General features: G+C 29.6%; 1 protein-coding gene across 2 annotated transcripts in view; it reads left to right on the top strand.

Moving 5' to 3' along the window:
• Positions 1 to 14,520, top strand: part of LOC106468916 (glycerol-3-phosphate acyltransferase 1, mitochondrial-like) — a 42,311-nt gene extending 27,791 nt beyond the window's left edge. For both annotated transcript variants that reach the window (XM_022397318.1, XM_022397319.1), the window contains exons 15-22: positions 1,867 to 1,937; positions 2,786 to 3,083; positions 3,630 to 3,772; positions 4,114 to 4,191; positions 7,114 to 7,239; positions 8,814 to 8,937; positions 11,269 to 11,337; positions 12,238 to 14,520. In XM_022397318.1, coding sequence (XP_022253026.1) covers positions 1,867 to 1,937; positions 2,786 to 3,083; positions 3,630 to 3,772; positions 4,114 to 4,191; positions 7,114 to 7,239; positions 8,814 to 8,937; positions 11,269 to 11,337; positions 12,238 to 12,410 — 1,082 coding nt within the window. In that variant the 3' untranslated portion in view covers positions 12,411 to 14,520. The remainder of the gene's footprint in view (positions 1 to 1,866; positions 1,938 to 2,785; positions 3,084 to 3,629; positions 3,773 to 4,113; positions 4,192 to 7,113; positions 7,240 to 8,813; positions 8,938 to 11,268; positions 11,338 to 12,237) is intronic.
• The last annotated feature ends 1,269 nt before the right edge of the window (positions 14,521 to 15,789 follow it).

The following is a 15,789-nucleotide window of genomic DNA, read 5'->3' as shown; positions in this document are numbered from 1 at the left end:
GTGTGTGTGTGTGTGTGTGTGTGTAAAAGTTATACTTGAATTATTATCAGACTATTATCTTGTTATGGGACTCACCTCATAACCATTTTCATGTTATAACTTTTAATACAGTAAGCATATCTTCACGAAATTTTGCAGATTATCAGTAAACATTACAAGGCTTTCACATATCTGCTAAATATCAGAATTTTTTATTATGTTTAAGATTTTTTAAGTAATATTTCTTTCATACATTTTTTCTTTTTGAATCTTGACTATCCAAAATGCAAAGTAATTTTTGATTTTAAGATTAAAATAAAAATACTTTTATGCATCACAAAATTTTCAAATTTCACATGCAAAATCTTTATAACCTCCAGATAATTATCAAACGTTTTTTTTTTTTTCAGAAAAACCTGTATATTTTATCTGTTAATTTTCACTATTTTATCTCTGTGTGGGTTTGGTTGATTTGACTGACTTTGTAACCACCATAAAAAATTAGGAAATAGATATAAGTTATACTTTTTTTGTCCTTGAATAACTATGAATTATAACATAAAAACACAAATGCTTAGTCTAAATAGCTTAATTCTAATAACATTATACATATATATTTATTATTTTTATTTTATTGACCTTACAGCAGTGCCTGACTAACATTACATAAATTGCAATGATGTGTGCACTCATGTTACCGTATCCAAGAATATAAAACTGGCCTTTACAAAGTTACCTATTTTAGCTGTGTTCTACAAAACACCACACATATAATGTATTATAACCAAAATGTGACTTATATATTATTACTATTTATAAATAAGCTCTTAAGTTTCACTTATTTTTTTTAAGAACATAGAACAGTAAATAAAGAAGTATAGAAAACAATTATCTCTTCTAGTTACAAACTTTGTACTCATTTGCTGCTTGCCATAAGTTGCTAAGCCTTATGAAATTTTACACGTGGAAGATGTAAAACAAAATAATTTTTTAAGGTTTTATATATGCATTTTGAAATAATAAAAAATCATAAATTTCTATATCAGTACCATAGAATTCCACTATTATTTACCAAGCTTAGTAACTAAGCTGTAATTGGGTCTAAGAAAATATGATTTTTTGAGATCACTAGTGTTGAACTTTAACATTTGGAATCTAGCATGAAAAGAAAGAGTTTCCTAAGCAAATGCTTCACAGAGGCTGAGAAAAACCATTAGTAAACCACTAGGGGGATGTTCTGAGCTTTTAATTGGCTATATAGATGTCATTGGGTGAAGTAGGTGTACGTAAACAAGCGTTTTCAAAAATTGAAGAGGTGGGCAGAGCCTCCATGGTTGATTCAATAAATATATTGATATTTAAGAAAATAGAAAATATAGGAGGTCCTTATCTTTGTATTCTAGCATGTCCATATCAGTAATTGGAGTATCTAATTTGTAATAAACTACAGACTTTGTATTTGGACATCACAAACATTAATTTGAACCAATGCTGCATTCAACATACCACGTGACACACAAAATGAGATGACATGGCCTTTATTTGACTTGTGATCATAGGAAGACCTGTCTCAGTAGGGTTAATCAGTGAAGCAAAATTAAAGATTTTTAATTGATTAAATCTCAAATATTATCTTAGAAAATCAATGTTTACACTTTGTATTTTTCCATTGTTTTTCTTGCTTGTGGTGACTTCTTATTTTATTTTTTCCAGTATTAAGTTGTATCATGTGATAATGAATATTGTTTATAAAGATTTGCTCGAATCAGTCTTGATTGATATTTGAAGTCATAATATTTTGAATATGAATATTTATATTGTATCAATGAATTTGTTAATTAAATGATAAAGTAAGTGATAAAAACTCCCAGCTATTCTTGTTTTCAGATGCCTTTCACACCACAGCTTTAATGAGTACAAATTTATTGGCTTTCTTGTATTTAACAAAGCATCGTAAGGTAAGATATATTCTGTATATCTCTTTAGAGGTATGTGCTTTACCATATGATGTGTTATATTTTAAGCTAAATTATAGTTATGAGGAGAGGTTCTTGATTTGAAGTGTGATGTTTGATTTGCATATTATCAGACTTTTGATATGGGGGAATAAGGCATATTCTGTATGAACATTTGACAACATTGGCTAAAATACAATTAATTGGCTTTAAAATCAATCTAATATTCATGAAAATAGGGAAGTAAAAAACAAATAATAAATAGTAGCATAATATAGTATCAAAAGTGGAATTAACGTACATCTTTGTAAGATATGTTACACATGGTTACAGGTAGTTTGTCAAGTAAATGTGTTATCTTTGTGATATAAATTTTGGTGAAATCTAAGTAATATGACTTTAAATATGTACACACATTTAAAAGTTCACTTGGAGACAAAGTGTGTGCATGTAATTGTTATTTTGGTGTTTGCATGGTTTATTACTATAGTAAGTTTCATGTGAATATACAGTGATAAGAGAGAACTGAGATGCAATGAAATTTCAGGCTTCTGAGTTAATAGTGGCCTTGGATGAGGTGCTTTTTTGTAAATATTATGTAGAGCAACTAGTACACTTTCAGTGTGAATGATAGTAAAGTCAGTATGTGCAGTCTACTTGGAATGTTGGTGTGATGAGCTTTATGTCAAACCTTTGTGTTGCAGAATCCTGATTGAATTTTATATATTTTTAACACAAAGAACTAATTTACAACTTGTATCTTAAAAGTCTACATTAAAGATTAGTATAAACTTGAATACAAATCAAAGGATAATTAGATATCAATTTCAAGTTTATCTTTCGCTTGTTAGGGTGCAACATTTCAACAGTTGTGTCAAAGTTTAACGTGGTTACGAGGTGAGATCATCGATCGGAAGCGAGATGTTGGGTTTACAGGTGAATGTTCTGACATTATTAGGCATGCTTCTACTCTTCTGACTAAGAATCTAGTAACAATAGAAACAATTGAGATGGCCTGGTCTTCAGAGAAAGAAAAAAGCAACATAAGAATTGTCTTTCACAAACCTGTAATTCGACTTCCTCATGTTCTGGAGCTTCAGTATTATTCCAACTCTGTGGTGTCTGTGTTTTTAATAGAAAGTGTTTTGGGTAAGTAAGTTTATACTTTAATTTCTTGCTTTTAAAATAACTTAAAAACAATTTTGATGGTTGCAGATAGATAAAAAAAAATTACTGTAGCATAGTTTTTGATTTACCTAATAGTGTGGTATGTTCCTTTTTTGTTATTTATGTTTCATAACTGTTGTCATCAAGAAAACAAGAATCTACTAACTTTGTACATGGACACAATTTGTATCCAAGTTAGATATGTACCTTATTTTGTATATCTGTGTTTGTTGCTGTACTGATTTGAACTAGCACTGTGTAGCTTGAGATGTGCAAAATTGAATTTGTTTAATTAAGTTATGTTTGTTTTGTCAATGATTGCATACATTTTTATCCCTCAAAGTTGTTGTATGAACTTGAAAGACAAGATCAAGACTGAAGACATGGTTAATTGTAAAAGTCTTATGTTTGAAAAAGTGAAAATAAATCACTATTATGTGTTTTATGTTTGTTTTCTTTTAATTGTTTTTGGTGTTTTCAAACTTGGAAGCTGTTTGTTATTTGTAAAATTTCTATTATATTTTTCAGCAAATGCTTTGTTTGCCATTGTGGACAAAAATCTTGATTCATGGCGTGGTTGTGATAGCAGGTTCTTTGTATCCAGAGAGCAGCTTGTGAAGAAAGCCTTAATGCTGTGTGATGTCTTGCAATATGAATTCATATTCACTCCTGTAAGTCTGTCAATACATTGATCGAGATTCTTGAATAAACTTTAAACTGAACATATTCACTGTATAACACTAAAAACTGATATAAATCCCATCAAAATTCTAAAGCTTAAATGTTTGCACTACATAGAATTTTAATAATTTATAATCATAGCAAATATTAATTATGGGAATCAGTAACATCTCATTCAGAATGTTTTTATTTTTAGTTATAGATTATGAAATAGGATAATTTCTAAGCATTTTTTTGTCAAACTTACAAAACTTAAATGTGTAAAAATTGCCAGTTCCTTATGTATAACACTACAATTGATCCTGTTAATAGTGTTACTGTGTTTTTTCAGCCATGTGGTGACCTCTTCAGTGTTATAAATGAAACTGTTGATCATTTATTGTCAAGTGAAATACTATTACAAAGTCAGGTATGTTAGTTTTTCAAACTCAAAAGTCTCATTTCATAAATATTCTGTAAACTATAGCCAAAGTTTACTCTGAAGTTGTCAAACTGCTCTTCATAAAACTAGTATTTCTAATCAGTATTTTAAGAATTTGATTTTTATTTAACTGTATTCATGGAATCCTTGTCAGGATCAGTTTGTACTGTTTCAAAAGGAGGAGAATATATTTAATAACATACATAGTTAAGGAAGGATTTGGCACATCTGATAAGTTTGGTATTAGTAATATAGAGTGCTCAAAAATTATTAATCAAAGAGTAATATTTTTAAAAACTGAAAGTAAAGGTGCTAAAACTTTCCACGGTTGTATTGTTGTGATTCTTGTCATCAGGTGGCAGGTCAGTATAAAAGTGTTTGATCCCCTACGTAAATAGTGACAGTGTGTTACAAGTTCTGTTGCTACAACTTCTTTGTATTATATTTGTCACAACTCAGTTCAGATTGTTTGGCAAAAATGGATAATAGGTTTCTTTCTCCTGCAATACTTTTTATGGAGTTTTTGTATATAACTTGCAAGCTGTTATATGTGAACTTTGTAAATCTTTTACAGTATTCGCCATTAAAAGCTTTTTTTGCTATCAGTGAACGTGAAGAAGCATAATTAAGTGTATCGCAACTTGTTACTATTAATTATATCTACACAGTTTTGGCATCTTATGTTAATTTTTTTTAAAGATATTTGGATGAATACTTTTAGTATGCTCTGTACTTAACCATTTGGGAATGGACTCAGTATAATATACACAAGTTAATTATTTATACTATAGCTTTTAATGCAGTAAGTGTATCTTCGCAGAATTTGGTAGACTTTTAGTAAAAATTACAAGTCTTTCGTACATAAAAATATCAGATTTTTTAATGAAGTATTTTTATTATAGATTTGTTTGGGAAAATATCGAGTCTGTTTCGTTACCAGTCCAAGTGCAAAGTGATTTTCATGTTATAACTAAAAAAACTATTATTCGTCCCAAAATATTATTTGTGTAATTTCTAAAATTCCTAAATACATATCAGATGTTTGTTTTCAGTAAAACTATATTTTTTCTGTTTTTTTCTCTACCCTAACTCTATGGGGTCTGTCAATTTGGCTGGTCTCATAACCACCATAAAAGATTGGGAAATAAATTTAAATTATGCTTTTTTTTCGTTCTAGAATGACTACAGATTGTAACACAAAAACACAAATGTTTAGTCTAAATAGCTTAAATCTCATAACATTATACATTTATATATATTAATTATTTTTATTATATTGACCTTTCAGCCATGCCTAACTAACAATATAGAAGCTACAATGATGAGGCACATAATATAAAACTGGCCTTTACGAAGTGACTTGTCTTGGCTATGTTTTATTGGACTAGTATTTTGTTGTCACATTTCAGTTATTATACACTATACATGTATATACATTAATATTAGTTACAAATAAGTTCTTAAACTTATTTTTCTTAAAACATTTAAAAATAAATAAAGAAATAGAGCAAACATTTATAGTTATGACCTTTGTACTAGTTTGCTGCTTGTTGTAGGCTGCTAAGCCTTTTGAAATTTCTGACATGGAGGATGTCAAAAGGAAAATTTTTTAAGGTTTTTATATATACATTTTAAATAGCTTTAAAAAATCATAAATTTCCGTTTGAAAGAACGAGATGGTGTCCTAACACACGAAAATGGCTGAGAAACCAACTAGGGGGACATTCTAAGCTTTTGATTGGTTATTATAGAAGTAAGTGTATATAAGGGAGCATTTCTAAAAATGGAAAGAGGTGGGTGGGAGGCCACAGTATTTGATTCAGTACATGAGCAATATCTTAGCAAATATAGAATATAAAAGGTTCTTATTTTATATTCTAGCTTGTCAATATTGGAATTTTGATTTTCTAATTCGTACGAAACTATAGACTTTGTATTTCGACATCACAAACATCTGATTTGATCCAGTGCTGCATTCAACATACTATGTGACACACAAAATTTGATGTTTAACTGTGTTTTCTTAATATTTACTTTTAAATTAGGAAATTAATTAACATATAATACAAAAAATTTTAATTATAATCTACAATTTGATACCAGACTTATTGACATAAATTCATAAAATAGTAATTCAATAAAATCTTGAATGCAAGTCAACAAATGCGATGAAATGGCCTTTGAAACGTGACCCAGAGTGATAGGGTTAAGTTAATTTAAAATGCCTTTGAAAAATCTTTGTTCTCCTTTGATTTAGTTAATGTTTTCTATCATTTGCTTTGATTTTATCTTTTGCCCAGCACTGTTTAATCACATTTACACAACTTTTCTATAGACTTCTTTTTTTTTTTCATGTAGGATTTGGGTTAATAGAAGGATCAGTTTATGATAAAAGCTTTTAAAATTATCAAAACTCCAAAACTATTTATAAAATAAAAAAAATTCAATCTTTTTTTTTTTTTTACAGGGAAGACAACTAATGTTTTAGAAAAGCTGTACAGCAGTTAAAACATACTTTAAATTAACACTATTGTGGAGTCTCACCACATTGTTACAGTCCATGTTGCCACATCATGCTCTATTTGATAGCTATGTTTCTTGACAGTAGCCTCCTTTTATATCTCATGCTCTGCTGTGAATGAACAGACTCAGTCAATTGTGACTGCTGATAATTCAAACACTATATACCCATCTCTCTACATAGTTCTTCTTTATGTCAAGTTTTTCCTAGCTGAGACATCCATCCTATGCCCAGTGTCAGTCTCTTGGTATTTTCTGAAAAAAAACAGATTAATAATATCCAGTATAAGTACTCTGCCAATATTGTTAAGAAAACTTTGAATAATTTTGTCTTTAATAAGTTGAGAAATAATTATTATAGCCATAAGTTTATCTTAATAAAATTGTCAGATGGTAGCTGGAGTAGGAGACCATATGGAGCAGGCCTGGATGAATAGAGTTGCTTCACATATGGAATGGGAAGAGAGTTCAGAAAGTGAAGATGACTTAATTGTGATCCAGGATCAGCGGTTGCAGGTAGTTTCACTGAACTTTAAATTTGTATTATGGGTAATAAGGTATATGTAGACATATTAATTAAATGTTCTGTGAGCATTAAGCATTAAAATGTATCTAATGACTAACAGATTTGCTCCAGGATGAAAAATTACATTTTACCAACTTAATCCAGCTCTAACCATAACAGTTTTTTGTTCAAGCAATTCCCTAATAAATAAAGTCCCAACCATTACTATGTGTGTCGTATCCAATGTGGCCTGAAGAGCCCTGCTGTTGGTAAAAGGCCTTGTCGGCTCTTGATATAACAAGCTGTGTAGAAATGTATTAAATCGTTTACAGTTTTATTAAATAGTCGATTAAAATAGCTAAACAAAAGGTTAATGGTGTATTATGTACAGTACTGTTTAAAAACTAGTGCTTGGGAAATATAGTTAATGGCACGAGTTAAAAGTTTACATTCATCTTTGTTTGACTGCTTAAAACTTTTAACAAGAACAAAATGCCATGCTTTATTTAGTTATTGTATTTAATAATTTTGTATTATTACATGATAAAGCCAAAAGATAAAAAAAGATGGCTCTCCTGTAGGAATTGATTATTCACTTAATGTTACAAATTAATGTTTGTATCAATATGATTGTGGTTGCTCATCAACCAATTCCAACTCAGAAAAGTTTCATTACATTGGAAGAAACAATAATATCACATTAGTTAGAGAGCGGATATGACTTATCCATGTGCTCCCCTAATAGAATCACCTACAAAAAAACCCTTAATGTTAGACATAAATTATATATATCTAGATGATATTAAAAATTAAACTTTGTAGTTAAATATATCTGATAACAAAAGAATAATTATGTTTGTATCTTATGGTTGGCTTCTTGTTTTTCCTCCTGTTGTGACTTGTGTAAAGAGAGTTATTTTGTAACTTTTAGGATATAGCAGTGATTTTTATCTAGGATAACTACTTCAAAACTGAAAATTAATGGAATCATTACTGAAGAAATTGTAAAGCATATAGAATGGTTCATTTAAAACATGAGTCAGTCAATGTCTGTCAATTAATGAATTCTGTATTAGATACATCATAGCTTTAAACCGTGGTAAAGGATTATGGGTTGGCTGTGACTGCTTAAGAAATATATGTTCTGTTTGTTTTAGTATTATTAATTACATTTTACTGGCCATTCCTTTGGAGTGATGCTTCTTCATGCAACTCAGCAGCTTTCAAAACAGTAATTCTAAGACCATACTGCTTGAGGCTGTCTTTAAGTAGATGGTGTATGCCTGGTCACTGCGTGGATTTTATATATAGGTCTTCCGTAGCTGTATTATCATGCTGACAAATAGTATTGTATCAGAACAGAATAAGTTACTTATTATATAAGCTTAAAACAAGTGCCTTCTCAGACTTTAGGTAAAAACAAAATAATGGTTTGTTAAAATGGTCTAGGATACATTCCTACTTTTCTCATGAAATGTCACAGTCCAGCTGAAGTTTGTTAAAATGGTCTGGGATACATTCCTACTTTTCTCATGAAACTTTCTTTATATTTTGAGTTTAACATAAATTATAATTGTTTTTGAAGATTATGCTGAGTGAAGAAAGCCTAGAAACACTTCAGTTTTATCGTTGTATTCTAAGTCCTTATGTGGAATCTTACTGGTTGGCAGCATCATCATTGCTAAAGCTAGTTCAAGTGGAAAAAGAAGGTAAATGTATTTAAAACATATAATACAAGTAGAAGTATTCATTTACAAATTTTTGTTGTTGTTAAAATCTGTATTGGGATATTTTTTATTATTATTATCATTAGAAGTAGGAAAGGTATAGTATGCTTATAAAGACAAGCATAGAGATGATGAGTAGATTCAGCAGTTTGGATACCAGCGTCTTTTGCTCTAATTGTTGAATAATGTTACTGTATTTACTAGCACTTTTTGTATATAAGTTAAAACTTTTTCTCAGCTAGTTTTTTTGCTGTAAAACTAGCGAAGTAAAGAGGCTTGATGTTTAAAAACTTCTGATTTGAAATTTGTTATGGAGGAACATGATAAGTGTGGTTTTTCATCACTTTGTTAGGCCTTTTAAGTCATTACTTTTTATAGCTTGAGCATTTTAATCCTAACATGAAAGTTTCTTGTAATTTATACAAATAGCATTTTGACTACTGTTTTTCTGGTAGTGAATGAAAGGTCACTTTGACAGTGACTCATGGTAGGCAGAGAACAACTATGAAGTAATTTTTTTTTTTTTTACTACAGTAGTAGACTAATTGATATGATTAACAAAACATATTGAATGAAATGTGACCTTCATCACTTTTGTTAGGTTCAGATGTACACATTGTTTATAAAGACAAAGACAAAACTACAGTAGTCCCACTTAGATACGACCGACCTGTCTGCCATGATAAATAAGTCATATCTGACAGGAAGTCATTATTCAAATAATCATTAACCAGATAATGAACGATCGAGTTCAAGCTGTGCCAGTTGCTATCCCCAGGGGTTGAGCATAATGGTTTATATATTGTATAGGTACTCAGATAACTTGGCAAGTTGGTACACTGTATAATAATAGTTATGATGGATAACAGTTCAATAAAATAACTTAAAATTGTTTTGTGTTTTATGTAAAATAATTTATTCATCAATCACATTTATTTCATAAACATCCATGTATCACATTTTTATTACATACGTATAAAATATTACAAACTGACACAAAATTTATTTCATAAAAAATTGTCCATCTTTGTTTGTTTTGCACATTTAATGGAGTCACTTTGAATGTTCACGAGTCTGGCAGTTATCAAGAAGCATTTCATTGTTAGTTTTCAGTGCATGATTTTAGTATCAATTTATAAGATAATGTGCAATAAATGTCCAGAATTCTACATCAGAGAAACTGAAAGAAAATTGGAAACCAGATTCCCTAAACATAATAAATAAACTTCCCATACTTGTATTTACCACCATTGCAACTCAAACAAAATCCACAGTATATCTATACAAAATGCTGTAATATTAAACAAAGAACCAAACGTTGGAAGTTACATATCTTAATTGAATAAAACAACCCCACCCTAAACCAAAATGTTACCTTGAAACTTGGATCCTTTGATCCCAGCTCTGTGTATTTAAAAGAACCGGTAAAGAAATTGGAACTAAATTATTGCTAGACTCTAGCCAATACTAATAAGGTAATCCTATCTGAATACAAATACTGCATAAAATGTAATATGTTTCATTAAAACAATTTGAAGTTGACTAAAAATTCTCTAATTTCCATGTTTCGTCACAACTTTGGTCTATATCAACATCCATGTTACGTTTGTATATCAACACCTCTAGCCTTCTTCTTCACAGTGATGTCCTGTTCTCAGCTTGAGACATTCACAGCTTTCCCCATTGCTTTGAGGCATTTCATTAGCCATGTTTACTGCACAGATTAGTCGAGTCTGTCACTCAACAACCCGCAAGTTAATAATTTTCACACCCCACTAGTAAATTCTAATCAAGTTACTTAACGTATAGTCCACTAGCTCAAAATCTAATACATTCACTAAAAGAATAAACCTTAATTCCATGAGCGGGACAAAGACAAACAACAGTTTCTGACTGCCCCTGGTTGTCTTTTAAACCAAAATACCTATGTGTATGTACCAAGAAGTTTGACTTGAACACCCAGGGCTACCAAGATACATATGCTAAGCTGTGAAGCAATCTGTGGTCATGTGACCTCTTTGTTACATACTGTATACACTGTATTCATGTGTTTCTATAAATTATATTATTGATTTAAAGAAAAGTTATTTGACCTTTCACCCAAAAATCATGGTCGTATGTCACATCTGTCAGCAAGTCATTCGTGGGAGATCTGATCAATGTAAAATCATTCCATACACAGAAAAACATTGTATTTAAAAGGAAGTCATTATTGGGAGGGGTTTTATCCACTAGGGACTACTGTAGAAAGATATGTTTGGAGGAGTAAGGGGCAATTTATAAACACTACATAATATTTGTTTTCACTTGCAGAAAGTATTTTCCTACAAGAAATCCACAAGACAGCAAAGGAAAGGTTGCAGCAGGGACTAATAGTTTATGGTAATATTTGTTTTGGAATATTATGTATTATTCTGTGGGTATAGCATGAAGAGTTCTGTGACTTATTTTTTTTTCAAACCTTCTAGCAGTTGAATCAATTACTTGCTATAAATGGTGCATGTATTTTATGAAACAGCATAATAACTTAAAATATAAACAAAATTCTTTCTGGTTATCACAGTTTTTTTTTAATATTTTTGTGGTACAGCACATAAAGTTGTAATAACATTACTTTGAATACAGTTTCTGATAATTTTGTGTAAATAAAGTTGACATACAGTTTTGATATCTGCTTGATATTTTATTGCAAGCAACAGACAGTAGCCTTAATCTTTGGAAGATGTAGAAATTGTATAAAAGTAATTGTTAAAAAGAGTAACATGTTTTATAATGTATGTAATAAGAATTTTTAGTTCAAAGTTTTTGTTTTTTAATTATAAAATTTGCCTTGACTTAGAAAGTTAATACACATTTTAGATGTGTATAAGATTAAAATATAGTATTTGCCATAGTTGTACTGACAGTACTGCAAACCTTTTGTAAAGAACTTGTAGCTTGCTTTGTTAGTTTATAATTGGAAGTGAGAAATCACCCCCAAGGAAGTACAAGCTGTTTACAGATTTTGCTTTTTTCAGTTTCCTCTTAGAACAAATTATAATTTTGTTTCAACTTGTGCTTGGATTCTAAAAAAAGATGTGATTGTAAGAGATTTTGTAGTAAAATACTTTATCCAGTGTTTTCTTTCTTATTTTTTACTGTAACTGTGACATATACATTATCAGGAACTATTTGTAATCTATCTAAGTGTTTGATATTGTCAAAGTTGTGTTTTATTTGACATTCTGAACGTCGTTAAGAGTTTTTGTTTTGAAAATATAGATTTTCTTAATATGCTTACAGAGGAGTGCTTTGCAGCTAATCAACTCAAGAATGCTGTGAAGTTATTTGAACACTGGAAGGTGGTAGAATGTTACATCCAAGACTCTGTGAAATTGTATTATCTAAGTTCAGAGTACAATTCAGAAGAAGCAGTAAATGAAATCATTAGAAAAATTGAAGAGTACAAGGTATGAGGAAGAAGATGTATGCTGTATTGAAGATCAGCCTGTTCATCGTAAAAATACAATATGTTTAATTATGACAGTATATAAGCTACTAGTTATACCTACTAATACGCTTAAAGAAAACTGAGTATGACATAAAAGCCATTATGAATTGTTGGAATAAATTAAGAAGACACCTCTTTTGACATAAAATCCAGTTGTGATACATTTGGAGAAAACTGAATGATACCATTATTTGAGCTGTGACATAAAAGCCATTACTGGTGTGTTTGGAGATTTATTGAATAATGTCACTATTTTAACTATGACTTAAAAGCTACTAACTAGTAATAAGCTCAAAGGAAACTGAACAGACATCACCTTTCTGGCCAGGGTAAAAAATGTTGTTGCCATTACTTATTTGATTGTCATGTAAAGACCGTCACTGATGTGGCAGGAGACAATGTATACACTGCCAATAACGGATATCAAGAGAGAGATGAGTTATACTACTATTTTAAATGAAAACCATGAATAATGGGTTAGTGTACAGTTTCTAAGTTTAGCCGTGAACTCAAATTGAGTTTAGAGACACTTTATAAAGAATATAACTTTCAAGGAACATTATGAAGATTTTTTTAGTTCAGTGTGTTTTATTCAGAGAACAAATGAATATATTTTCTTTTTATTTTGTTGAATATTTTTGTTACCAGCACAAATTCAGTGACAGAATTTGAATGCTTTTGCAGTTGTTGAATTGAGTGTAAATGAAGTTTCAACATCTGATTTCAGATTTAAGCTGTGAGAAAATTTATTAGGTTATGAAGAATTTTCATTTAGTAAAACTGTGATAACTCCTTGTTAAATGATATAATGCAAAAAAAAAAAATGTTGATTTGACTATTTACGATATATTAGAAGTAGCTTTCTTAAGGTTTTTTTAAAAGTTCCTGAAAACTTTTTGAATAGTATGAGTTTTTGTTCTGTGTTAAAGATAGTTTTTAATGAAATACAGAGAAACATAAAAACAGCTATTCTTTCAAAAATGTAAATTTTGTGGTTAAAAACATTTGATTTTTTTGAAGTATTTATTTTATACTGTCAATAACACTTCCACTACACTAAATCATTTGTAGAATGAAAAAAAAAACGTGATTTCGTTATCAGTTTTCGTCTTAAGATATTCCTTGCATTATATAACTTGTAAGTCCACAAAAAAAAAGAAAGAAAATAGGAGTTACATTCCATGACAATGCTTAGGAAGAAACAAAAAAAATACTTTTCCCGTAGCACAACAAGTGAAGTTGGAAAGAGGTAGCAACTTGAATATACTAGCATTTACAAAAAATTAAAGAAATGAAAGTTGAGAGATACTTGTTGCATGTTCTTTGTGATCCCATTTGAACTGCTGGTTCCAGAAGGGATAGGTTTTTTGTGCTAAAAAATCTCTTTAGCATTTATTTTTATGTTGAAGCCAAATGATTTGTGGAGTTGCATTTCAAACCAATTTGTGAAATGCATGAAAAATTAAATTTCTAGTTAAAGTAAAACTGTAGTCATAACAACAACATATATTATTTGACATGTTATAGAAACTTAGCAATTTTCCCTTTTAGTTTTAGGAAGTGATCTTTTAAAGTGACTTATGATGTGAAAAATACCCTTATGGTGGGCTTTATAAAAATATTCCTCAGATACTTATGGATATTTTGAATAAATAAAAGATACCAAACTAATAAAAACTTTCACTAAACCCAGTAATGACATTATTCTAATTTTTGTGTGGATATATTGGATTTAAGTATGAGGAAACGGTTATTTGGAAAATTGTGTTGTTTAGATCTAAGGAAGCTCTATACAGAAACAAGAGAATAATGTAGTATCTTTATAGAATTCTAGCCAGTCTTCAAGATACTGAATGGCAATGTTGCCAGTATAGGTTGCTGAAAGATAATATGACTAAAAAATTATATGGACCTAATTCAATTAATATCCAGTTTTTATCAATAAACCTTTGAATGAGTGCCACAATTATGATAATTTTTTGAGGCGATGCTAAATAATGTTGAGAATTGCAAACGATATACTTATTGATTCGTATATTAAAATATGACCAATTGGCATTTAAGATCATTTCAGACAAACTGTAAGAAAATCATAAAATATAACTAAGATTATAGTTTTATTGTATGAATTCAGCAAGGAATGGAGAACTATTATCTTTATCCAGCAGAAATCATGATTTATTGAGTAATGTATAAAAGTCAAAGGAATTTTACGCAGTTGACACTCAAGTTGGGAAGTTTTCTGTTGTGTGTGTGTGTGTTTATTATACAATCATTGTTTCACCATTTGGTTGTATAGACAGCTTTGTTGTCATTTTTTTCAGTATTAGTTTTAAAAAAGAAATTTTCTGTTGCAAAGTGTTAATATGTACTGTATCATCAAACTTAATATTCCAGTTTGTACAGACAGCATGCTATAAAATAGACATAGTTAATAGTAATGTATATAAGAATGTAAAACATTGAGTAAGCCTTTGTTTGCATAATAATTTGAGCCAGTCAATGATTTATGTTACTTGACATGCTATAGCAATTTAATAATTTTCTTTTTCAAAGTTAATTTCGGCTGTAATAAATGTCCTGTTCTTCAAGAACAGGAGCAGTAGTTTAAGAACAGGAGCAGTAGTTACAAGGAAAAAATAGTTTATGTAATGAACATAAGTTTGAAAAGTGTATAAAACTACTTGTTAAGCTTACTCAACAATGAGTGGGAAATGTTGCGATGTTTTCAAAGTTAAGCAAATCTTTGTAATTACTTGATTATTTACTTTTTCTTATTTAATAACACACTGTAATTCATACAAAAAACATAAGAGATTATATTTCTGGTTTGATTGTTTGTTTTTTTTTGTATGGAAAATGAAACCTGATATAGCTTATTAATACAGATCAAATAAATGCAGTTATATCTCCTAAGGACTTAGTCTTTCAAAATTGAAATCCTATTGTTAAATGTGAAGAAGCTAGTCCAGCAAAAACTCTAGTTTTTAAATTTGAAGAGATATTTATAATGCGAGATAAAATAGTTTCAAGGAACAATATTTAGATCACTTGCTTGTCATTTTGGTTTCATTTGTTTTTCTCGTGAATGAAAAAAAAACGTGTCTCAAAATTCTAGTAATGTATTTTTAATATATGTTTTTGGGTTACACTGGAGGCTTTGGTGGAGTGATCTTTATACTTACTTTCAAATTTATTATGTATTCCTACTTGAATGTTTATCAACACTTTATCTCAAGGTAGTTTTTGTCGTTCTTTAAACCTTTTCCTTCAAATTTGCCACATCCTTCAGATAGACTAGGAACTATGCAAATTCTAAAATATTTTATGCATATTAATGTTAT

Source organism: Limulus polyphemus, unplaced genomic scaffold (assembly GCF_000517525.1).
Source record: "Limulus polyphemus unplaced genomic scaffold, Limulus_polyphemus-2.1.2 Scaffold3219, whole genome shotgun sequence".
Lineage (NCBI taxonomy): Eukaryota > Metazoa > Arthropoda > Merostomata > Xiphosura > Limulidae > Limulus > Limulus polyphemus.
The sequence above is the reverse complement of the archived record's forward strand: the minus strand, read 5'-3'. Positions and strand labels throughout refer to the sequence as shown.